The following is a 26,708-nucleotide window of genomic DNA, read 5'->3' as shown; positions in this document are numbered from 1 at the left end:
CTGATTGCTGTGAAGTGATACCTAGTTTATTTTTGCTTTTGTTCCCTTGCCTCAGGAGATGTATCTAGTATGAAGTTGTTATGGCTGATGTCCAAGAGGTTACTATCTATGTTTTCCTCTAGGATTTTGATGGCTTCCTGTCTTATGTTAGGTCTTTTATCCATTTTGAATTTATTTTTGTGTATGGTATAAAACAGTGGTCCAGGGGCACCTGGGTGGCTCAGTTAGTTAAGTGTCTGACTTTGGCTCAGGTCATGGCTCGCAGTCTGTGAGTTCAAGCCCTGCATCAGGCTCTGTGCTGACAGCTCAGGGCCTGGAGCCTGCTTCAGATTCTGTGTCTCCCTCTCTCTCTGTACCTCCCCTGCTCACATTCTGTCTGTCTCTCTCTCTCAGAAGTAAATATTGAAAAAATTTAAAAAGAAAGAAAGAAAGAGGTCCAGTATCACTCTTTTGCATGTTGCTATCCAGGTTTCCGAACACTATTTGTTGAAGAGACTATCTTTTTTACATTAGATACTTTTTCTGCCTTAAAAAAAAATTTTTTTTTAATGTTTATTTATTTTTGAGAGTGAGAGAGAGAGAGCACAAGCTGTCAGAACCCGACACGGGGCTCGAACTCACGAACTGTGACATCATGACCTGAGCCGAAGTCAGACGCTTAACCAACTGAGCCACCCAGGCGCCCCTTTTTCTGCCTTCTTGAAGATTAGTTGGCCATATAGTTGTAGGTCCATTTCTGGGTTATCTATTCTGTTGCTTTGATCTATGTGTCTGTTTTTGTGCCAGTACTGTCTTAATGACTACAGTTTGTGATATAGCTTGAAGTCTGGAATTATAATGCCCCCAGCTTTTCTTTTCTTTTTCAAGTTTGCTTTGGCTGTTCGAGTGTTTTGTGGTTCCATACAAATTTTAGGATTGTTCTAGCTGTCAAAAATGCTTGGGGGTATGTTGATAGGGATTGTATTAAATGTGTAGATTGCTTTGGGTAGTATAGACATTTTAACAATATTTGTTCTTCCAATCCATGAGCATGGAATATTTTATGTTTTTTGTTCATCTTCAATTCTTTTCATCAGTGTTTTATAGTTTTCAGAGTACATTATCCTTTAGTTAGGTTTATTCCTGGTTATCTTACGGTTTTTGGTGCAGTTGTAAATGGGACTGATTCCTTGATTTTTCTTTCTGCTGCTTCATTATTGATGTATAGAAATGCAACAGATTTCTGTATGTTGTTTTTGTATCCTGCAACTTTACTGAATTTGTGTATCAGCTCTAGCAGTTTTTTGCTGGAATCTTTGGGTTTTCTACACAAAGTATCATGTTATCTGCAAATGGTGAAAATTTGACTTCTTTCTTGCTGATTTGGATGCCTTTTATTTCTTTTTGTTGTCTGAATGCTGTGGCTAGGACTTCCAGTACTATGTTAAATAAGAATGGTGAGTGTGGTCGTCCCTGTCTTGTTTCTGACTGAAGAGAAAAAGCTCTCAGTTTTCCCCCATTGAGGATGATACTAGTTGTGGGTTTTTTGTATATGGCTTTTATTATGTTGAGGGGTTTTACATGAATGGATGTTGTACTTTGTCAAATGCTTTTTCTGAATCTAGTGAAAGGATCATATGGTTTGTCTCATTTTATTATGTGGTGTTTCATATTTACTGATTTGTGAATATTGAACCACCCTTGCAGCCCAGGAATAAATCCTACTTGATCATGGTGAATGATTCTTTTGATGTACTGTTGGATTCAATTTCCTAGTATTTTGTTGAGAATTTTTGCATCCATGTTCATCAGGGATATTGGCCTGTAGTTTTCTCTTTTTTAGTGGAGTCTTTCTGGTTTTGGAATGAGTTTGGAAGATTTCCTTCCATTTCTTTTTTTTTTTTTGGAACTGTTTGAGAAAAATGGGTATTACCTCTTCTTTAAATGTTTGATAGAATTTGCCTGTGAAGCCATCTATTCCTGAACTTTTGTTTGTTGGGAGTTTTTTGATTACTGATTCACTTTCTTTACTGGTTATCGGTCTGTTCAAGTTTTTTATTCCTTTTTCAGTTTTGGTAATTTATATTTTCTAGGAGTTTATCCATTTCTTCTAGGTTGTCCAATTTGTTAGGATATACTTTTCCATAATATTCTCTTATAATTGTATTTTTGTAGTGTTGTTTATGATCTCTCTCAGTCGTGAATTTATTTATTGGGGTCCTTTTTCTTTTCTTTTTGATAAGTCTGCTAGAGATTTATCAATTTTATTAATTTTTTCACAGAACCAGCTCCCAGTTTCATTAATCTGTTCTACCATTTTTTAGTTCCTGTGTCATTTATTTCTGCTCTCATCTTTACTATTTCCCTTCTGTCTTTAGCCTTCATTTATCTCTTTCAACCTCATTTAGGTATAAAGTTAGGTTGTTTATTTGAGATTTTTCTTGCTACTTGAGGTAGGCCTGTGTTGATATATACTTTCCTCTTTGTGATGCTTTTGCTTCATCACAAAGGTTTCAGACCGTTATGTTCTCATTTTCATTTGTTTCTATCTATTTTTAAAATTTCTTCTTTGATTTCCTGTTTGATCCATTCGTTCTTTAGTAGCATGTTGTTTAACCTCCATGTATTTGTGGTCTTTCCAAATTTTTTGTTGTGGTTTACTTCCAGTTTCATAGCATTGTGGTCAGAAAATATGCATGGTATGATTTGTCTTTTTGTGCTTGTTGAGGCCTGATTAGTGACCTAATATATGATCTATTCTGGAGAGTGTCCCATGTGCACTTGAAAAGAGTGTTTATTCTGCTGTGTTAGGATGAAATATTCTGAATATATCTGTTAAGTTCATCTGGTTCAGTGTGTCATTCTTTTTTTTTTTTATGTTTACTAAACCTAATTTTATTTTATTTATTTTTTTGACTCAGTAAATATTTTATTTTTTGCCTTTTTTTATATTAAATATAATTTATTGTCAGATTGGTTTCCATACAACACCCAGGGCTCATCCCAACAGATGCCCTCCTCAATGCCCATCACCCACTTTCCCCTCTCCCCCACCCCCCATCAACCCTGTTTGTTCTCAGTATTTAAGAGTCTCTTATGGCTTGCCCCCTTCCCTCTCTTTAACATTTCCCCCCCCTTCCGCTCCCCCCATGGACTTCTGTTAAGTTTCTCAGGATCCACATATGAGTGAAAACATATGATATCTGTCTTTTTCTGCCTGATTTATTTCACTTAGCATCATACTCTCCATTTCCATCCACATTGCTACAAATGGCCAGATTTCATTCTTTCTCATTGCCAAGTAGTATTCCATTGTATATATAAACCACATCTTCTTTATTCATTCGTCAGTTGATGGACATTTAGGCTCTTTCCACAATTTGGCTATTGTTGAAAGTGCTGCTATAAACATTGGGGGGGTACAAGTGCCCCTATGCATCAGCACTCCTGTATCCCTTGGGTAAATTCTTAGCAGTGCTATTGCTGGGTCATAGGGCAGATCTATTTTTAATTTTTTGAGGAACCTCCACACTGTTTTCCAGAGTGGCTGCACCAGTTTGCATTCCCACCAACGGTGCAAGAGGGTTCCCATCTCTCCACATCCTCTCCAGCATCTATAGTCTCCTGATTTGTTCATTTTAGCCACTCTGACCAGTGTGAGGTGGTATCTCAGTGTGGCTTTGATTTGTATTTCCTGGATGATGAGTGATGTTGAGCATCTTTTCATGTGTCTGTTGGCCATCTGGATGTCTTCTTTAGAAAAGTGTCTATTCGTGTCTTCTGCCCATTTCTTCATTGGATTATTTGTTTTTCAGATGTGGAGTTTGGTGAGTTCTTTATATCAGTGTGTCATTCAAAATCATTGTTTCCTTGTTGCTTTTCTGCCTAGATGATCTGTCCATTGATGTAAGTGGGGTGTTAAAGTCCCCTAGTATTATTGTATTATTATCTTGAGTTCTTTTATGTTTGTTATTGATTGTTTTATATATTTGGGTACTCCAGTATTGAAGGCATAAATATTTATAGTTATTAGATCTTTTTGTTGGATAATCTCCTTTATCATGATATAGTATCCTTCTTCATCTCTTATTACAGTCTTTGGTTTAAAATCTAGCTTGTGTGAAACTGTGCAGCCACTCTGGGGAACAGTATGGAAGTTCCTCAAAACAAGTAAATATAGAACTACCATATGATCCAGCAATTGCACTGTTAGGTATTTACCCAAAGGATACAAAAATACAGATTTGAAGGGGTACGTTCACCCCAATGTTTGTAGAAGCATTATCAGCAATGGCCAAACTATGGAGAGAGCCTAAATGTCCATCAACTGATAAATGGATAAAGAAGATATGGTGTATACACACAGACACACATACACACACCCTGGAATATTACTAAGCCATCAACAAGAATGAAATCTTGCCATTTGCAGTGACGTGGTTGGAGTTAGAATGTATTATGCTGAGTGAAATAAGTCAGTCAGAGAAAGACAAATTCCATATGATTTCATTCATATGTGGAATTTAAGAAACAAAACAGATGAACATATGGGTAGGGGGGTGGAAAAGGAGAAGAAAGGGTAACAAACTACGAGAGACTCTTAATGATAGAGAACAAACTGGGTTGGTGGAGGGAGGTCGGTGGGAGATGGGCTAGATGAGTGATGGGTACTAAGGAGGTCACTTGTTTTGATGAGGACTAAGTGTTGTATATAAGTGATGAATCACTGAATTCTACTCCTGAATCCAGTATTGTACTGTATGTTAACTAAAATTTAAATTAAAAATATAATAAAATAGGGGCGCCTGGGTGGCGCAGTCGGTTAAACGTCCGACTTCAGCCAGGTCACGATCTCGCGGTCCGTGAGTTCGAGCCCCGCGTCGGGCTCTGGGCTGATGGCTCAGAGCCTGGACCCTGTTTCCGATTCTGTGTCTCCCTCTCTCTCTGCCCCTCCCCCGTTCATGCTCTGTCTCTCTCTGTCGCAAAAATAAATAAACGTTGAAAAAAAAAAATTAAAAAAAAAAAATATAATAAAATAAAATCTAGCTTGTCTGATGTAAGTATTGCTACAGTGTCTTTCTTTTGACTTCCTTTGCATGATAAATATTTCTACATCCCCTCACTTTCAATCTGTGGGTGTCTTTTGGTCTAAAATGAGTCTCTTGTAGGCAGCATATAGCTGGGTCTTAGGTTTTTATCCATTCTGACACCCTCTATCTTTTGATTGAAGTGTTCAATCCACTTACATTCAGAGTAACTATTGATAGATATGTATTTAGTGCCATTTTATTACTTGTTTTGTTGTGACTTCTGGAGATTTTCTCTTCCTTCTTTGTCACTCTTGGTCTTTCCTTCCCACTCAAAGAATCCCTTTTAATATTTCTTGCAATGCTGAGTTAGTGGTCATGGACTCCTTTAGTTTTTATTTGGGCAATCCTTTGTCTCCTGTTGTGAATGATAGCCTCGCTGGGTAGAGTATTCTTGGCTACAGATTTTTCCCATTCAGCACATTGAATAAATTATACCACTCCCATCTGGCCTGCCAAGTTTCTGTGGAGAGGTCTGCAGCTAGCTTTATGGGTTTTCCCTTGTAAAGTTAGGGACTTCTTCTGTCTTGCTGCTTTTAGGACTTTTTCTTTATCACTATTTTTGCAAATTTAACTACAGTATGTCTTGATGTTTGCCTGATTTTAATGGGAGTTCCCTGTGCCTCCTGGATTCGGATGTGTGTTTCCTTCCCCAGATTAGGGAGGTTTTCAGCTGTATTTCCTCAAATAAATCTTCTCCTTTCTCTCTCTCTCTCTCTCTCTCTCTCTCTCTCTCTCTCTCTCTCTCTCCTCTCTCCCCCTCCCTCCCTCCCCCTCTCCCTCCCTCCCTCCGTGTCTCTCTCTCTCTCTCTCTCTCTCTCCTTCTGGAACTCCTATGATACAAATGTTACTACATTTAATGGAGTAATGGAGTTCCCTAAGTCTATTCTTGTGATCCATAATTCTTTCTCTCTTTTGTTCAGCTTCATTATGTTCCGTTATTCTGTCTTCTATATCACTTATTCATTCCTCTGCTTCTATTCTTGTGGATTAGTATTATCCAGTCTGTTTCAAATTTCAGTTATTGCCGTTTTCACTTCTGATTGTTTTTTTAATTCTTTTATCTTAGCAGCCAGCGTCACTCTGATGTCTTCTATGCTTTTCTCAAGCCAGTGAATGTCCTTATGATCATTGCTTTAAGGTCTCCATCAGGCATACTACTTATGTCTGTTTTGATTAGATCTCTGACCATGCGATCTTTTCTTGTTCTTTCCTTTGGTATGATTTCCTCCATCTTGGCATTTTGTCTAAGTCTCGGTCTTCTCTGTGTTGGAAAAGCCTGTTGTTTTTCCTGCTCATGAGAGTAATGGCTTTATGGGGGAGAGGTCATTTAGTGTGCAGGGCCTGGCGCTTCAGGGAATGTTTCTGGTGTGTGCTGCCTGCATACTGCTGCTGTGTTTTGGCTGCTCTTTCCTTCAGGCCAGTGGTCTACAGAGGCTCTCCTTGCTTGCAGTGGGCAGTTTTTGGACCTTGGCCAGAGTGTGGTAAGTTTTAACTAGGTGTGTTCTGATCTGTTTATTGAATCAGACCTGGTACTACTTCCACAAGTACTGAAGCCTTGCAGAACTCTCTGGTTGGTAGACCTCATATGTGTCGGGTTTGTGCTGATCTTTGGGGAATGGGCCCACTCTGCTGGTACCGGGCGCGTGTTGGTGTAAGCAGGTTAGGCAGCCAGTGTTGGTGCTGTGCTGTTTACTATAGGTGGTTCTGTGCTTATGCTAAGTGGGGGGAGGGAAAGGGAAATGGTACCAGCCAGCTCCTTTGTCCCTGGAGACCCCTCTCCTGCGCTTGCTGTGCTCTCAGGGAAGCACTCTGAAGGACAAACAATTTCCCCTTGTTTTTCCCAGGTGTTTTTCATGCTGTCTGCCTCGGGTTGCTTGCCTGCCTAGACAAGCGCAGTGCACTTTGGGCTCTATCCCAGCCAAGCCTGCTGACTTTTGAAACATCAGACTTCAGGGATGTGCTGTGGCAGTGGCCTGTGCTGGTCTTTTGAGGTAGAGTTTCACTGTGCTGGGATAGGTACAGGTTTGACTTAGAAGGGCAGTTGTGCACAGAGCACAGGGATATGGGATTAGGAGCAAAGCAGGCTAAACAGCCAGTGTCCGATTTAGCTGCCCTTAGCAGGTGTCTCTGTGCCTATATGAGGGGCAGGGGAAGGAAATGGCACCGGCCAGCTGTTTTGTCCCCAGAGAGGCATCTCTCTGAATGCCCCCTCCCACAGATGCACTCCTAGAAGAACGAATAGTTTCTCCCACTGTGCCTTAAGTGATCTGTAGATCGTGTCTTCTACCCTGGGGTTGTTTGCCTTCTTTCCAGGTTTATGGCAGTGCATTCAGGGGTCTCTCCCAGCCAAGCCTGCAGACCTTTAAAACTTGGTCTTTGAGCCCTGCTAACTTGCAAAACTCATGAAAGTCAGCCCCTCTCGTTTTCTCAGCCAGTGGCTCCAGTGTTCTCCTTGTGTGTATCCCTGTATGCTCCATCCTCTCTTGCCTTGCTCCAGGACCAGGGCTCCCTTCTCTCTGTAGCACCAGCAATTGCTTTCTCCCCCAAACCATGTTTCTGTACTTCCTATCTTTCTTCCTTCCTAAATGTGGCCTCATTTCTCCCTCTATTGTGCAGTTTGTTCTGTCAGTCCTCAGGTCGATTTCTTGGGTATTCGGAATGATTTGATAGTTATCTAGTTGTATTCGAGGGACGAGACAAGCTTAAGGTCCTCCTACTATGCTGTCATCTTAGCTACCCCACTAGCTATGTTATCTTTAAATGCAAAAGGAACATTTACAAAAAATTTCATATGCTAGGCCATGAAATAAGTCAATGTAAATTTCAAAGGATTCAAATCATACAGGGTATATTTTCTGAACATAGCAGAATTAAATTTAAAATTAACAAAAACATATCTGGAAAATCAGCAAATATTTAGAGATTACTTTTAGACAACTCAGGTCAAAAAGAAACTAACAGGTGAAATTTGAAGATGTTTTGAACCTAATTAAAATGAAAATACATCAGAATTTATAAAATTAAAGTAGTGGTTAGAAGAAATACTCTAGTCTTAAATGCTTATGTTAGAAAAGAACAAGGTTTAAAAACAGTGATCCAACCTTTCAACCTAAACTATAGAAAGAACAAAGTAAAACTCAAAAGGAAGGAAACAATAGGGAATAGAAATCAAGGAAACAGAAAATAGACAAAGGGGGAAAAATTATACCAATGGCTTATTCTTCTAAGAGATCTAAGAATTGGTAAACCCTTATCTAGACTGATGAAAAAAAAGAATACAAATTAACAATACTGGGAATGAAAGAAGGGACATCTCTACAGAGCCTACAGATAGTAAGAAGCTATTAAAGGATTATTATGAACAACATTACACCAATAAATTTGACAACTTGGTTGAAATTCTCAAATCTCTTGAAACAAATTACAAAACAGACACAAGAGAAAGAATCTCTGACTAGCCCTATATGTTTAACATTTTTTATATTTATAACTAAAAATCTTATTGCCAAGAAAACCCTAGAGTTAAATGACTTCAGTGGTAAAATCCATGACACATTTAAGAAAGAAATAATCCCATCTCATACAAGCTGAGAAAATAGAGGAAGAGATAATACTTATAGTTCATTTTAAGAAACATGCAAACCTTATCAAAATCAGAAGTTAATATTGTTTGGAAAAAAAATAGAGAGTATTCCTCATGAACATAGATGTAAAATTCTCAACAAAAAATTAGGCTATGAAATCCAGCAATATCTTAAACTATAATATGACTAGATAGGATTTATCCCAAGAATGCAAAGTTGGTTTAATATTTAAGTATCAATCAGTGTAATTCATCGTAGGATCATCTTAATAGATGAAGAAAATCATTTGGTTACATTCAGTACCCATTCATGATTTAAGGAAAACCCACAAAATTCAGTGCATTAGGAACAGATGCAAACTTTCTCAACCCAAGGAAATTAAGTATTATGCATTACAGGAGGAAACAAGCTATTAGGTTAAGAACTGTTTCTGTATCTGATAAAGGTGTTTATTGGATGAGATAAATAAGATGTGATCACAAGATGATACAAATATACAGAAACATTTAAAGATGATACAAATATACAGAAACATTTAAAGGAATTTACAGAGAATTATAATTCATGAGTGAATTTAACAATTTCTCAGGGCAAATGGTCAGTATTCAAAAATCACTGAACAAATGGAAGGGGAAATTTTAAAGTGCATTTTCAATAATATAAAAATACAATTCTTATGGATAAATTTAATGGGAGATATACAATATCTGTACACTGCAAACTGTAAAACTTGCTGAGGGAAAGGAATCCAAATAAATGAACCAACTTTAAGGATTAGAAGACTTAAAATTAAGAGATAAATTCTCTCCAAATTAAGCAGCAGAGTTAATGCAATACAAATGAAAATACCAGGAGGTGTTTTTGTAAAAATTTACAAACTTATGTGGAAATGCAAAGTACCCAAAAAAAGCCAAACTGTCTTGAAAAAGAGCAATGTTGGAGAACTTGCACTGCCTAATTTGAAGACTTAACTATATAGCTATAGTAAAATTCAAGCAGTATGATATTCTTATGCATCTTGAGAATGAAATTTAGACTTCATGGTTCTTTGCGTTAGCATTTTAAAGTTACTTCAATAGCAAGTGTTTTTTAAGCTTAAATCTGTACTGGATAATATAGGAGACAAGCGAAATTAGGTGCAGGACCTTTTAAGTATTTGATATATATTGGGTAAGATAAATATGTTTTTACAGAATGAGATTTATCTCCATAAATGTCATTCACAATAAATAAGTGTATCTTTAATGTGTTATGCTAGGTAGTTTTTCCCTTCTGTATTTTTGTTTTCATATTTTCCCTAATGACTACATATTAAATTTATAATAGAGCTAATAAACTCGCTTTTAAATTGAGGCTTTTAGAACATAAGATTCGTTTTACAACCAGGTACTGTAGGAATTCGAGACAACTGAATTTTGTTGAATGGACAGGATTTGAGTGTGAGAAAGTGAGAGGACATTACACATGGAGGAAACCTCATTTATTCAGCACCTGAATCTACATGCAGTTATAGCAGTGAATAAAACAGAAATCTAAGCCCTCATGGACCTTATGTTCTAGTCAGGAGAGGCAGATAATAAACATAAATAATAAAAATATATACTATCTTACAGAGTGATAAATGCCAAAAAGTAAAATAAAACAGGAAAGGGACATAGGGAGCAAAGGGTAGAGGACTACAATTACAAATAAGGGTCCCCAGCAAAGATCTCTATTGAGAAGCAGACAGTTTATTATAAATTAGAGGGCATGAGGGTATTTAGGAGGAAAGTATTTCAGATAGAGGAAACAAGTAAAATATATGAGGCCAGCACATGTGAGCTGTATTAGAAGAAAAACAGGGAGACTGGTATGGCTGGAGTAGATAGAATAAGTTAATAAAGGAAAATTTGGCAGGGGGAGACAAATGATAGAGCCTTGTAGGCAATTTTAAGAATATTACCTTTTATTTGAAATGATAGGGAAAGACACTGCTGAGATTTTTGAGCAAAGGAGTGACATGTCCTGATTTAGGTTTTAATGATATTATTCTGTGGATGGTTTCAAGGATAAATGAAGGGATGTGAGAGAAGTAAAGAGACCAGTTAGGGGCTCATTGCAGTAATTCAGGCATGAATAATGGTGGCTTAAATCAAGTTGGTAACATTGGAGGTGATAAGAAATAGATTGGTATAAATCTTAAAGGAAACAAGATTTGCTGGCAGATCAGATATGGAGGAGCAGTGTGAAACAAAAAGAGTTGAGAATGACCCAGAGTTTTTGGCTGAACAACTAGAAGGATTGAAATGCCATTATCTAAGATGGGGGAAAATGTAAGAAGAATATATTTGGAGGAGATTAATAATTTAGTTTTAGACCGGTTTGATTTAAGATGCATGTTAGATATCCCAAGTATAGTTAGGATGCGATTGGATTTTAAGTTTAGAGTTCAAGAGAAAAAGGTCCAGTCTGGAGATAATAACTTGAGGCTTGCCAGTATATGGATGTATTTAAAGCCATGAGATTGGATGAGATCACTATGGAGTCAAGATATGAAAGAAGAGACCTAAGGACTGAGGCCTGAGTCATTACCTTATTGAGATGGGGGGTGGGGTGCCTGGGTTGGTTAAGCATCTGACTTTAGCTCAGGTAATGATCTGTTCATGAGTTCAAGTCCTGTGCTGGGCTCTGTGCTGACAGCTAGGAGCCTGGAGCCTGCTTTGGATTCTGTGTCTCCCTCTCTCTGCCCCTTTCCTGCTCACACTCTGTCTCTGTCTGTCTCTCAAAAGTAAAGTAAACATTAAAAAAAAAAAAAAAAAAGACATGGGGGAGATGAGAAGGAAACAGCAGGAGACTAAAAAGAAGTAGCCAGTGAGGTAAGAGGAGAACCAGGATAATACGTTGTCAAGGAATCCGAACAAATCATTTCAAAGAGGAGGAAGTGATCTATGTCAAATCCTGTTGATAGTTCATATAAGATGAGGATTGAGAATTGGCCATTAGATTCCTTGGTGACTTGATAATTTTGGAGGAGTGTTGAAGTGAAAGTGTGATTGGAGTGGGTGTAAGAGTGTATGGAAGTTGAGAAATTGGAGACCAAGTACTGTATAGGCAGTTGATTTTAGTGAGTTACACTATAGAGATGTAGAGAAAGATGTGCTCACTCAGGGTAAAGTTGGTGTCAAAAGAGTAGTTTTTATTTTTTAAGGGAGAATAATATATTTTTATACTAGCAAGAATGATCTGGTAGAGAGCGAGAAACAACAATGCAAGAAAAAAGTAGAATTGCTGGAGTGATGTACTTGAGAAGGCAGAAGGGGATGGGTTTCAGAGCACAAATGGAGAGTTTGGCTTTTTTTTAAGATCAGCTCTGTGTTGGGAATCACCGAGACCATCCCCAGGCTTGATAATTGTCCAGAACGATTCATAGGATTCAGCATGTACTTGTATTCATGGTTATGATTTATTACAATGAAAGGATACAGAGCAAAACCAATAAAGAAAAGGTGCATGGAGCGAAGTCCAGAGGAAGCCAGGTACAAGCCTCCAAATGTCCTTAAAGGGGAGTTACACTGGATCCATTTAATTCATACAGCAATGAATTGTGATGTGTGAAGTGTTGTCTGTGAGAGAAGCTCATGAGAAGTTCAGTGCCCATAGTATTTACTGGGGGCTGGTCATGTAGAGACCCTGTGCCTACCGTGTACTAAAATCCCAACCAGAAGGACAGCAGGTATGCAGTATAAACTGTATTATTTGCAAAACAGTTTCAGCATAGTGAGCCATTCTTCCATTTAGGAAATTATGGGAAAATCCAGGAATCTAAGGTTCCAGACTGTATCCCAGAGCCAACTTATATGCAGTCCATTATAAGATAACAGTCTCAGGCTTACTATGTTAATTCTTTTCTGTAAAAAGCCCGATTTATTCATAGTTATGAGAGAAGGCATAGATGAAGGATTAGTGTGGAGAGTGATAAGCAAAAGTTTGGCAGTGAAACTAAGGATACTATATGGAGACAAAAGATTTTTGTAAAAGCAATGCTTATTTTAAAAATAAAATATGTAATTGTCAGTGAATAAATATTTTGGAATGCTGGTTTCTTTTTCAACCCAGGTGCACAATAGAGAAGTAACTTGATAAGATATATCAATATGATGAGGTATCATATTGTTATGGCAACCATAATTGTTCTGAATTTTTGTGATGTTTTCAGTTTCAAATGATCTGACTTCTGTGCTATAAAATCTAATATTGGAATAAACCAAATATAATTACACCTTTTACATCCAATGTAACAAATGGTAAGACATGATATGGTAGACGAAGAGTTCTGATTTTGGTTCAGAAAACCAAAGCATGGCCATTAAAAATATTAGGCAGGATACAAAATGGTAGCATATACCAATTATAAGTAAATGAAAATATATTTCTGTATCTTATGCAAGTTTATGTAAGTAGTTTAATTTTCTTTTTTTCTATAAAATTGCTCATATAGACAGGTAAGTATTTGGAATTTTTGTTATGATAAGCCTTCATTATGCCTTGGTGATTTTTTTTTTTTTTTATAGGGTCAAGAATTTGCTCCAAAAAGTGTGGCAATAATTGGTCACTCTATGGGTGGCCTTGTTGCAAGAGCATTGCTTACATTGAAGAATTTTAAACAAGATCTGATAAATCTTCTTATTACACAAGCTACACCTCATGTTGCTCCTGTGTTGCCATTGGATCGTTTCATAACAGGTAAGTACTATTAGATAAACACTAACTGACCTCCTCATTATTGTTCAGGATTAAACAAATCCTTGCTCCTACTTTCTTTAGAGTGTGCTATAGATTTATCCATGTGTGAAGCAGCTCAGTTTCAAATTAACACCTCCATTTCTGAGCATCTTTCTTTGTGACTTTCAGCTTAGGCTAATAATTGGAAGTTTTGTTTTCTCTGTCAGTAGCATCTTACTGTGGAGAACATGTATCTTATAATCCCTAGACACTTGGGCTTCAGTTTAGTTACTCTTAGAGATGACTCTCTTAAAGTATGTTTGTTAAACTTCCTGTGTTTTGTTAACTCTTACAGTATTCTATTCAAAATAAGCTTATATTTTAAGTAAAACAGTAGAAATGCCTTGTTTTAAAATAAATAGGTCACCATGTAAATTTTAAATAAATTTTTAAACAAATTTAGAATTTGCGATAGAATTCCTAATACTTATTACTATACTTTGCTATATTTTGGGTGTTGTATTAAGGACTTTACATGATGTATTATTATTTCACTTGAGACTTAGAGCAGTCTTGTGAGATAGGTACCATTATTATCTGCATGTTCAAAGAAAAGTCTAGTATTGGGGTGCCTGGGTGGCTCAGTTGGTTGAGAATCTCACTCTTGATTTCGGCTAAGGTCATGATCTCACAGTCAGGAGATCGAGCCCTGTGTCCAGCTCTGTGCTGGGCATGGAGCCTGCTTAGGATTCTCTGTCTCCCTTTCTCTACCTCTCCCCCACTCATGCTTTCTCTCTCAAGGTAAATAAATAAATATTTTTTAAAGAAGTGTTATCTTCACTGTTTATTGAAATGTTATATGACAGAAGAAAGTCTTTGAAAAAGAATTCTTTTTCCTGAGCAATAAATTTATGCCACTTCTTACCTTATCGAAATTTGCATTATCTTAATTGTGATAAAAATGAGAAATATACCTTAGTGACTCCAAACCAAAGTACCCATTTTAACATAACATTGCCAAGGGGTAATTTATTTGCTGGAATATCTGGTGCAACAGTACCTACAGTGAAGTTTAATTTTTTCCCTTATTACATTTAAAACTTTGCTTGTAGAAATCTTTCAGTATAAATTTTTAGTTTTAATGAAGTTGCTTAAATTTGCTTTATTAATTCTAATAATTACAAATGACCTATAGGTTTAGAAAAAAATTCAAAGGCATAGACTAGTAATAATACTTGTCATCACAATTGAGAACTTTTTTATTACATTTTATGTCAATGAGCCATGTATGTTAAGTTAGAATTACTCAGAATACATCTTAAAAAACTCTTTGAGGAAAGAGCTTTCAAAAGAGTCCAATTTTACTGTTTTTGAAGGCTACTGATGATCTGTCTCTGAAAGGTTCAGGCTGAAAGTAATTCTTAATGTTAGGTGCCTTTCCAGTAATTAGCAACCCTCTTTCTTATTTATTCTGTATTTATTTCATATTTCATTAAGTCAAAATTAGAATGAAAAAACAAAAGTTCTAGGGGTGGCAGATTTTTTAGGAGGTTTTTAGGAGACCCATATCACCTCCAGAAGTGCATTCCCTGTTTATACTTGATGGAAATACTGCCCTTCAGTAGGGGAATGGAAGCTGTGCACTGGGCTCTGCACTTTAGGGGTCCCTGCCCTGGCACTGCCATTTACCACAAGGCAAGGAGTATATAGGCCAAGCAGCTTCCCTATTTGCAGCTGTGCCTTTACTTTTGGACCATGATCCAGGTAACCCCGCCTCCAGGCTTTTCCATGGCCTGTGTGAGCCTCTTACCTGGATCTGTTCTGAGGGCAGGTATATAAACTTGAGTTGTGGCTAAGGGATGGCTCTGCATGAGGTACAAATAGAGCTTGGGTATCCTTCATCCTTGTAATGCAGGATGAAATTTGAGATGGGAAGAGAGGATAGTACAGTGATGGGTTAGAGATCTGCTCTTCCTATGCTGTCATCATCTAGTGTCCGTCTCTAAGATGTCCTGGAACTTGTTATTTGAACTTGGTCTTCCAGGTTATTTGGAAGATGTATATTTGTCAAGATAGGCAGAGATAATTGATTTAACAGTTTCTTAGCTGGAATTTTTACTGTTAAATATTTAGACATATATACACATATAGCATGTGTTCCTTGGTCCTCTTGTCCTAGGACCTGTAGATGTTAGGAATGGGTCTGCTTAGTCATATTCTAATTAAATATTGCTGAGATCTTTAATGGGAGAAGTTTGCTGTTCCAAAATGTTTGAAGCCCTCAATAGGATCAAATGCCAGGGTAAAAACACATTAAGTTCTGATAATCAGAAAGGAAAGGAGAACTCCCCTGCCCTGGCCTCAAATTTTTGACACTGTATTGTTTTCATCTTCCATAGATAAAATGGAAAAATTGCAGATTCTTCCCTTTGAGCTACTTGTTACTTACACTAAATGAGTTACTTTTTTTTTGTTTTAAGTTTATTTATTTATTTATTTTGAGAGAGAGGAAAGGGAAAGAGGACACACAAGTAGGGAGTGGGGGGGGCAGAGAGAGAGAGAGAGGGAGAGAGAATCCCAAGCAGGCTCCACCTTGTCAGCACGGACCCCGACGTGAGCCTCAGTCTCACAAACCGTGAGATCGTGACCTGAGCCAAAATTAAGAGTCACACACTCAACCAACTGAGCCACCCAGGAGTACCTTGAGTAGAACCCTCTTAACCCTTAGAGTTTTCCATAGCAGCATCGAGTCTCAAGACTAAAATGATTGTTGTTGTCCTGATTGTATTTTAATCACTTAAATAGTACTTTGTATAGTGGTAACTGGCCACAGTAGAGAGCTGCTAAGCTCTCATACTGCCATGATTAGGAAGATCTACAATTTTTTTAGCATAGCGAACTTTATCTTTGGTAGAATTTTAGGGGTTTCTCCTTATTACACTGTGTGGCTTATGGTCTAGCAGCATCTTTGTGGGATGTAGAGACCTGTTTGTGTATGGACTTGACAAAACTAATGAAGTTTGAATATCTTTTTTCTTTATTGAGACCTTTAGTAACTCTTAGTATTTGTACTCTGATTTAATAGGAAAATAGACCATGTATAAAGATACTGACTACTCAAAAATGAGAAACGTGAATAACATTGTTTGTAGGCAATTCAGTATGGCTTAAACAGAAATTCAGTTTAGTATTAGTATCATAGATACTTTATTGTTGCAGGGAATGACTACTAATTTTTAATATGTGTCTTTATTTCCTACCAGATTTTTATATGACTGTAAACAACTATTGGATTCTAAATGCTAGACACATAAATTTAACCACGCTTTCTGTAGCTGGAGGATTCCGGGATTACCAAGTTCGTTCAGGACTGACTTTTCTTCCAAAATTAAGCCATCATACCAGTGCCTTATCTGTTGTGGTAATCTTTTTTTAAGATTCTACTGAAATAGTAACAGGATGGATACAATGGGGTATGAAAGGAAAAATATGTACTTGCTTGAAAATGACTACTGAGTTGGTGTAGTGCTATGTGTGTGTGGGTGTGTGTGTGTGCACATTTGTGTGTGAGAGACAGAATATGAAAAAATGAATATGTTGGGAAGGCAGAGGCATAGTGCTTATGTCCACAGAAAGTGAAAAGGATCTTAGAAAGCTTGTGAAAATGACTTATTTATGAAGGTGACTCGTAAGAATAATTGTTTCTTGTTCAAAATAAGTATCTGCTCATTGATGAGTTTTAACCATAAGAATTTATGGACTGAAGTCCAAGGGCCCCTTGTTACATCTGAGTGGTGTGCTATTTATAATGGAAGTCGAATATCAAGCATATCACATACTTATGAGTGTTGAACTTGAATAAAGGTTTACCAATTTTATTATTTTTATTATTTTTTTTAACGTTTATTTTTGAGAGAGAGAGACAGTGTGAGTAGGGGAGGGGCAGAGAGAGAGGGAAACACAGAATCTGAAACAGGATCCAGGCTCTGAGCTGTCAGCACAGAGCCTTATGCAGGGCCTGAACCCATGAACTGTGAGATCATGACCTGAGCTGAAGTCAGATGCATAACTGACTGAGCCACTCAGGCACTCTAAGGTTTACCAATTTTAAAATTAAAAAAGTAGCTTTTATAGTATAACAGAACCCTGATTGATTAATTTGCTAATTATTCTCCCTGCTAGGACATCAAGTATTTCGTCTTTAACTGGGATACATAGCCTCTGTAAAGTGAGTTCAAGTTTTCTATTAGGATTTATATTATTTCTTATATTTTTTACCTTGAAGTCTTCAGTTATCATCTTAACTTTTTAACTCTACACAGTGTGTAGATATTGTAAGTAGTATGTATACATGTGTATACTACACATCATTTCCAAATATAACTTAATTTCTTTTTTTAAATAATTTTTTTAAGTTTATTTATTTTGAGAGTGAGAGAGTGCACTCGGGGTTGGGGCATAGAGAGGGAGAGAGAATCCCAAGTAGCCTCAGTGCTGTTAGTGTAGAGCCCAATGCAGGGCTCAAACTCATGAACCTTGAATTCATGATCTGAGCTAAAATCAAGAGTCAGACACCTAATCGACTGAGCCACCTAGGTGCCCCATATAACTTAATTTCTAAAAAAAATGCATAGAGTTCTTTTTGCTTTTTAAGAGATCGTGCTTTGTTTCATGGTTGTTCTCTTCATACATAACTCCCTTGCTCAGTTCATCTATTGCCCCACCTTAGGTTACTGTTCATTTATTGAACAAGTATTACTGAATACTTGCCACACATAAAACAAAAATTATTAAGCCATTCTGCAATTACCCACCATTTTCTTATTACTGGAGGAGTTGTGATATAACCATATAATAGCTTTGCAACTAAATTGGAAAATCAGACCTCATTATTAGTATGAATCTTGTAATTTGGTGTTGAATATTTTGGGCAGATATTTGCTTGAAGTCCTCAAAACGTGAAATATCAACTCTTTAGTAAAACACAAATATATATATAATTGGATGTCTTATTTCCTAGACTTGGTTGGGGCATGATGCTCTATTGGTGTCCTTTCCTCCAGCTTATCTTTTTTTTTTTTTTTTTTAAACATTTTTTTTATTTTTTTTTTCAACGTTTATTCATTTTTGGGACAGAGAGAGACAGAGCATGAACGGGGGAGGGGCAGAGAGAGAGGGAGACACAGAATCGGAAACAGGCTCCAGGCTCTGAGCCATCAGCCCAGAGCCTGACTCGGGGCTCGAACCCACGGACCGCGAGATCGTGACCTGGCTGAAGTCGGACGCTTAACCGACTGCGCCACCCAGGCGCCCCCCTCCAGCTTATCTTTTAAAGAACTTTGGTTTCTTTAAGTGTGTGTGTGTGTGTGTGTGTGTGTGTGTGTGTGTGTGTCCGTGTCCCTCTTTTCTGATGCATTGATAATTTGTTGTTTGAGGAGCTTGTAATTCTGTATCTCTGATGAAAATATTTTGTCTCTAAATGGAATTTTCTCAAAGCTGGTTATTGTCAGAATTTTATTTAGTATTTTAGCCCCTAAATAGTTTATAGTCTTTTATATATCTGCATGTATGTTTACTTTAAAAAACAATTCTTAAGAAGTAACAATTTTTTAATGATTATCTCAAGAATAGTTAATTGACATTTACATCCATTGGAACTAGAAAAATTAAGTTAGAGACCTCGATTGTATTAGTAAAGTAGGCTGAAATGCTGTGATATACACTCACACAGAACTAGCACTTAAACACTAGACAAGTTTACGTTTTACTCCTGTAACTGCCCTAAATATGTATTTAAGTTGGTGGATGGTTTTTGAAGGAGTCCCATTAAGGGACCCAGGCTGACAGTAAACAACCCTTTCTTGAATGCAAAGAGAGACACTGTGAAAAATAATAATCAGATTTACTTAATGTTTCCCCATTGTATGTAAGATGCTATTCACAGGGAAGGAAGTCATTACCTGGTATGAAAAGGAGTCTAGTTCTTGAAGGGGGTACTGTGCCATTGTCAGGAAGTTTTCTTCAAATACTTACATTTTTTAGGAGCCTTTTGCTATTCCGTCTCTAACTAGTAATACATATCCTAATCTAGGGATTTTTTTCAAAATAAGTAACCTTGGGCCCTACTTTTAAGAGTCTGATTTAATAGTTTTGGAATTGTGGTCAGGCATGTTAATTTTGAAAAATCTCCCCAGGTCTGGGTATTTCTTAAGCACACCTGATTAAAAAGTAACATCTTAGACTTTATCAAAGGATAGTCAGAACTGCAATTACTAAAATAATTGTGATTTATTAAAGAATCATAAACAGCCTCTTAATAGAGTAATAGAGTTAGACATTAAACTTCAGTAAGGAATCTGTGGATACTTAAATAATTTTTAAAGGGTAATTTAAGCTTAACTAAGGAGTAATGACAATGATTTTATGCAGGGACTACCTTAATATTTTTGGATCACCTCTTATAATAATGCATCATTTAAATATGTCTATGCATCATAAAGTAGTGAAACTAATGTTACGTGTTTCTAAATATTAGCTTCTGGGAATTTCAAACCTTTTGGAGAATAACAAATGTGCTTTTCTTAAGTTGGATTTTTTTTTCCTGTCCTTTTAGAGTTCAGCAGTGCCTAAGACCTGGGTCTCAACAGACCACCTCTCCATTGTGTGGTAAGTTAATATAACTTATTTTGGTGATTTGTGGTGCTCCTTTTTTCTCATCAGTGCATTGATTAGAACTTTATCCACAAATAATAATATGGGAGAAAGATTGACTAAAGTACCTAGAACTCTAACCTTGGTTTTTGTCTCAGTATGACCAAGGTTCCTTTGGCAGCCTGTAAAATCATTTCTTGAAGAACCAATAGCATCAGTCTCAAGCTAGACTCAAATATCAAAATTTTCGAGTTTGTCATAGTTTAGCAAAATTAAAGGTATTTGCGATAAGACCACTGAGCTCTTGTCCAGTCACCAAACTCAGGAACTTGATTAATGTAGCATTGACTATTCTAGAATAGTACATGGAAAGCCAAGTAGCAGTTAGATTTATCCTTTATATAAATAGATTACGAGTAAGAAATATGTAGACCCTAGTTATCTTCTCTCTATATGATTTGGCTTAAAGATTCTTTTTTCACTTTCCTCTGGCTGTGTAGTCTATGGTGTCTGAAAGAAGCACAACAGTTTAGGCATAGAAAGATGGGGCAGATATTGTCTATAGCTGGGGTAGACAAGGAGACTCAGGGAAAACAGAAGGACCCTGATAGTTCCACTGTCAAACATCCAGGAAGATTTAATTTGCTTTATTTTTATGTTTCAACTTTAAGATATATACTTAATAATAATGATTTGTTAAATACTTTTAGAGTTTAGAGCAGTAAAGGAAACCCAGATATTTCATTAAATAATAGAATTGTGCATGTTTGTATCAAAAGTATACTTTTAAAGAACATTTCATTTGTAACTTTATTCTTTAGGTGTAAGCAATTGCAATTGACTACAATTCGAGCATTCTTTGATCTTATTGATGCTGATACTAAACAAGTATGTATTTTTAAAATTAAATATTACTTCAGTAAAGTAAAAGCTTTTGTTACAGCAGGGAAGGATTTAATACATTTTTTTTTACTTTCATAAAAGTGGATGCCTTATGTTATATAACTAATTAGTTTCAAAATAGAAATCTCTTTATTTGTATCTGATAATACTTTGATCACTATGAATAATTAATTGAATGCAGTGAAAATGAAAAAGTGAAAGGATACTTTAAATCTTCCCCCTAATTCTTCACCTTTACTCATTTAAAATTTGATATATATCCTTTTAACTTTAAGGAAAATACTTACTACAAGGTTATCTTTTTTTTTCTTAGTAATATGTTGTAGACTTCATGATCTATCTTACTAGACATTTTTGTTTAAATTTTTTTTTGTTTAAATTTTTTTTAAAAAGCATCTTTACCTTTCTGATAAGAAAAGTTATTCCTATCATTGAATTCATTGAATAACCCACTCTGGCCAAAACTTAAATTATGTACTTCTAGAAGTTGAATCTTTTCTGTAATGAGATTTCACTTATAAACTCTCTAGGCCAGTGATTTACCAAGTTGTTCAATTAGCAGGACACCTGGAAGTCCTAGTGCCCTTTATAGTATTGCTCTTTCATCTCTTTCTTGTCTGCCAGCAGATATATAGTAGTGGGCACCAAGGATTCCAGCAAAATTCAGGGAATGAACTTACATATTTTTCTGTGAATTGGGAACATACTGCTGTTTTTCATCTTAAGCAGCTCTTTTTTTAACCTCAGGTCATCTTGGAGTCTTTCACTGTTTTATAGAAACATGTTTTGAGAACTATGGTTGTGGCTTCTCCTTTTGGAGAAGAAGTTCCTTGTGTATTAGGTAGTTTTTTTCATTATGACAAAGTATTCAGCTCAGATATTTTTGGATTCTTTCTCTTGAAGGCTCCAATTCTTTGAGAGTCTAGTATGTGTGGCTCTTTATCAATAGATCTCTAGGTAATGCTTTCCTTATTGTGTTTAGAACTTTGCTCTTTTGCTTTCTCTGTTGGAAGTGGGGGTAGTGTTTGTGTTTTTTCCTTAACCCTTCAGAAAGCTGCAGAACTACTAGTAGATGAGATGCTTACCTCTCTCCTGAAGAATGCAATAAAAGAGGGACCCCCCCCAAAAAAAAGGGAGACCCAGATTGTTTTGTTTTACTACATTTTAAGCCACAAAATACCATATTCAAGTTAGTATATTTATTAAAGTAAATCAGCTTTATAGTATTAACACTGAATTGGTCATGGAATGTAAACATTTTTTAGTTTTCAACCTTGTTTTAATTATGAGTCTTAACTATGGTCAATGTCTTTGAGTTTGTTTGAGAGAGTGCAACTAGATATAATAATAGAATCCCTTGAAATTGCAAGACCAGGTTGTATTTGGAATGACATTTGGTAGTCTTAGGGAAAAAACCATTTCAGCCCATGAAGAACAATAATAGACAGGTTTAATCCTTAAAAATTGTGCATAGATCTATTTTTTAACTGAAGTATAGTTGACACACTACATAAAACTAAGTTTAATAAATCTTGTTTTCCATTAAGTCCTGAGATGAGAAAATTTTAATACTAGTATGTAATATGTTATAATTCTGGATAGATAAGTATTTTACAGACACATTTTTAAGAGACAAATGAGAAATTTTTGATAACTAATATTGCTAAGAATCAAAATTTGAAACTGAGTTCTATTTCACAAACTCACTATATATAATAGACTGGACTAAATATTAGACAATTAAAAAGTTAGGATATGATTGCTACCTTTCTTTAGTCCCAAACATGTGGTATGAATAAATCAGAATTAGAGAATAATTTCTGATGGTTATCATAAAAGACCTAGCTCAGGTGCCCTTGGGTGGCTCAGTCGGTTAAGCATCCTAATTCAGCTCAAGCCATGATCTCACAGTCTGGGAGTTCGAGCCCCATGTTGGGCTCTGTGCTGAGAGCCTGCTCAGAGCCTGGAGCCTGCTTTGTATTCTGTGTCTCCCTCTGTCTCTGCCCCTCCCCAACTCACGCTCTGTCTCTCTCTGTCTCTCTCTCAAAAATAAATAAACATTAAAAAAATTTTTAAAAATGAAAGACATAGCTAAAAACTTATGAATGGATGGATTCCCCAGAGTAAGTAAGGATGGGAGAGTCCTGTCTTAACTAAAATTTTTGGCAAAAAGACCTATTACTTTTAATGTTTGCAAACAGATGTGGCTGCTTAAAAAAAAAAGTCAGAATTAGTCTTATATTAGATTGAGTTGATTGAAGTCTTGAGTTTGCATCAATGAAGATAAAATTTCAGTGTCCTCTACTGTAGTTATATGATATCTGAAGAACTATATTCTATTTTATATATTGTATCATAAGGAGGACATTAACAAACTTGAGTTTATTCAGGGAAGGCAGTCAGGGTGGTGAGGGTTTGAAATCTGTGAAAAACAGTTGATGTGTTTTGTTTTGTTTTGTTTTGTTTTTGAAATTGTTTAATCTGTAAAGAAATGTTTTATTGGTCTTCAGTTTCTTGAAGGGCTGGCCTCTAACTTCATATAGCAAAGTAACAAGGAGTCAGATTTGGCAGACCATTCCCCATAAGAATTGTTGAAATCGGGTTGTACTAGCTTTAGCTTCCACAAGAGCAAGTTAGAAATAAATGTTCAAGCAAAAGGTGACTTCCTAAGGGATTGAAAAGATTTACTAGACATGGGTCCTCACTGTCGTTTCTTTTTCATTCTCTCACTGTGTTACTGAGAAAATCGCTTACCTGTCAGAGCCTCAGTGCTTAAATTAGAGAATTAAATAGTGGTAGATTCTAAATGGATTTTATACCCAGTACTTTTTTTTTCTTTAAGGGAGAAACTGGTATAAAGTTGTAGATATTTATTGTGCTATGGTATTTTAAAACAGGCAATAAAAAAATCCTATTTTCTGCTCTCATTTTCATTTCATGAAAGAAAGGACATTTAGACACAATGAAAGTAAGTAGGACAAAGTAAAGTAGTTTCTAAGGAAGTGCAGTTGGCAATTCATATTTTCTCTAATGACCAGTGAATTATTTGTTGTGGGATTGGCACTGGCCTGAGTTTGGAATCAGTGTGTTGGAATCACTAGTCGGGTGGATCTCTTAAGTTCCCATCTGACTCTATACACCTTTGTATATTTTATTCTTAACTGTTACTTAAGAGGTACTGTTACATAATGATTAATGTCATGGGTTCTGGAGCCAGACTGCCTGGGTTTGAATCCTGACCCAGACTCTGAATAGGAATGTGACCTTGGGCAAGTTCCTTAATTTCTGTCTGCTTTTGGTTTCTTTGTAAAAATGCAAATGTAAAGGTTATTATCTCCTAGAGCTCTTGTGATGCTTAAATGAGTTAATAACATATTAAGTACTTAGAACAGTGCCTGACCCAGAGTAAATAACTCTTGGTTCTTATTGTTATTATTTGAAGCAAAGTTTTATTGAACTATCACAATGGATACAAAAAGATGCAGAATGTATCCTTCTTTCTAGATAACTCAAAATCCCAAGAAGAAATTGTCAGTTTTGAATCACCACTTTATAAGACATCCAGCAAAACACTTTGAGGAAAATCCAGCAATAATTTCTGACTTAACAGGTTGGTGGTAATAACATGTTTTTATTTTAAATTAAGTTTTGATTATTATTTTTAGGTAAATTTATTATTAGCAGACAAAGTCTTTGAAACTTTGGTATTTCAGGTACTGTAATTCTGTTATATCTTATTAATTTTTCTGTGATAGTTTCTGATGAGGTTCTTGGTTAAGGAAGGGAAAGAGTAGAAAAAACAATTTATAAGATGTGGCTGATAAAAATTTTGTCCTGAAAATAACATGACAAGTAGAAAAAACTTAAAGATAGAGTTAAATGTCTCTATTCTCCTGACAGTCCCATAAAATAATTAATCTTTACTTAGGTTTTCAGTATCAGTCATTTTTCAGTCTTCTTTTAGTGTAACAGCGTATCTTTTGCTGTTAACATATTACCTGTCATACTCAGTTTGGAAAATGAAATAATTTATTTCCTTTTTATTGATACTTTCTTAGAGTTAAAGACACCAGATAGATTTAAGATGCTTTCCTTGATGTGAATGCTAGTTGCTAATGAGCATATAGATAACATCTTACTGGATTTTTTGTTTTAAAATAGCCATTGTTGGGGCGCCGGGGTGGCGCAGTCGGTTAAGCGTCCGACTTCAGCCAGGTCACGATCTCGCGGTCCGTGAGTTCGAGCCCCACGTCAGGCTCTGGGCTGATGGCTCAGAGCCTGGAGCCTGTTTCCGATTCTGTGTCTCCCTCTCTCTCTGCCCCTCCCCCGTTCATGCTCTGTCTCTCTCTGTCCCACAAATAAATAAACGTTGAAAAAAAAAATTAAAAAAAAAAAATTAAAAAATAAATAAATAAAATAGCCATTGTTCAGGAAACCCTGTTTTTCAAATCCTGCTGTAATTGAGAAGTAGTTCAAAAAAAGAAGTATATTTCATGAGCATTCAGTAAAAGAAATTGTTTAATGTTTCAAAATTAATTTCCTTTACCTTAGGGACATCTATGTGGGTTCCAGTAAAAGTGTCCAAATGGACCTATGTGGCTTATAATGTAAGTATACCATCAATGGATTTTTTTTTACTTTTTTTTTCAAAAACATTTTACTGTTTATCTTTAAAAGTTAAAGACTCTTTTAAAAAGATATATATATATATATGATATATATAGTGATATATATCACTATAAAAACATTTAACTGTTTATCTTTAAAAGTTAAAGACTCTGGCACAAAAACAGACACATAGACCAATGGAATAGAATAGAAACCCCAGAACTAGACCCACAAACGTATGGCCAACTCATCTTTGACAAAGCAGGAAAGAACATCCAATGGAAAAAAGACAGTCTCTTTAACAAATGGTGCTGGGAGAACTGGACAGCAACATGCAGAAGGTTGAAACTAGACCACTTTCTCACACCATTCACAAAAATAAACTCAAAATGGATAAAGGACCTGAATGTGAGACAGGAAACCATCAAAACCTTAGAGGAGAAAGCAGGAAAAGACCTCTCTGACCTCAGCCGTAGCAATCTCTTCCTCGACACATCCCCAAAGGCAAGGGAATTAAAAGCAAAAGTGAATTCCTGGGACCTTATGAAGATAAAAAGCTTCTGCACAGCAAAGGAAACAACCAACAAAACTAAAAGGCAACCAACGGAATGGGAAAAGATATTTGCAAATGACATATCGGACAAAGGGCTAGTATCCAAAATCTATAAAGAGCTCACCAAACTCCACACCCGAAAAGCAAATAACCCAGTGAAGACATGGGCAGAAAACATGAATAGACACTTCTCTAAAGAAGACATCCGGATGGCCAACAGGCACATGAAAAGATGTTCAGCGTCGCTCCTTATCAGGGAAATACAAATCAAAACCACACTCAGGTATCACCTCACGCCAGTCAGAGTGGCCAAAATGAACAAATCAGGAGACTATAGATGCTGGAGAGGATGTGGAGAAACGGGAACCCTCTTGCACTGTTGGTGGGAATGCAAATTGGTGCAGCCGCTCTGGAAAGCAGTGTGGAGGTTCCTCAGAAAATTAAAAATAGACCTACCCTATGACCCAGCAATAGCACTGCTAGGAATTTATCCAAGGGACACAGGAGTACTGATGCATAGGGGCACTTGTACCCCAATGTTCATAGCAGCACTCTCAACAATAGCCAAATTATGGAAAGAGCCTAAATGTCCATCAACTGATGAATGGATAAAGAAATTGCGGTTTATATACACTATGG

The 26,708-nt window shown here is 36.3% G+C and overlaps 1 protein-coding gene across 2 annotated transcripts in view; it reads left to right on the top strand.

Annotated features, from left to right (window-relative positions):
- The window catches only part of PGAP1 (post-GPI attachment to proteins inositol deacylase 1), an 85,813-nt gene that overhangs the window by 14,753 nt on the left and 44,352 nt on the right, over positions 1 to 26,708 (top strand). For both annotated transcript variants that reach the window (XM_086719200.1, XM_086719199.1), the window contains exons 4-9: positions 13,204 to 13,375; positions 16,618 to 16,775; positions 19,968 to 20,020; positions 20,827 to 20,893; positions 24,413 to 24,518; positions 25,460 to 25,515. In XM_086719200.1, the coding sequence (XP_086575326.1) occupies positions 13,204 to 13,375; positions 16,618 to 16,775; positions 19,968 to 20,020; positions 20,827 to 20,893; positions 24,413 to 24,518; positions 25,460 to 25,515 (612 nt within the window). The remainder of the gene's footprint in view (positions 1 to 13,203; positions 13,376 to 16,617; positions 16,776 to 19,967; positions 20,021 to 20,826; positions 20,894 to 24,412; positions 24,519 to 25,459; positions 25,516 to 26,708) is intronic.

This window comes from Puma concolor, chromosome C1 (genome assembly GCF_028749965.1).
Source record: "Puma concolor isolate L17-30 chromosome C1, mPumCon1.1.hap2, whole genome shotgun sequence".
Taxonomy (NCBI): domain Eukaryota; kingdom Metazoa; phylum Chordata; class Mammalia; order Carnivora; family Felidae; genus Puma; species Puma concolor.
This window is presented reverse-complemented; position numbering and strand designations above follow the sequence as displayed.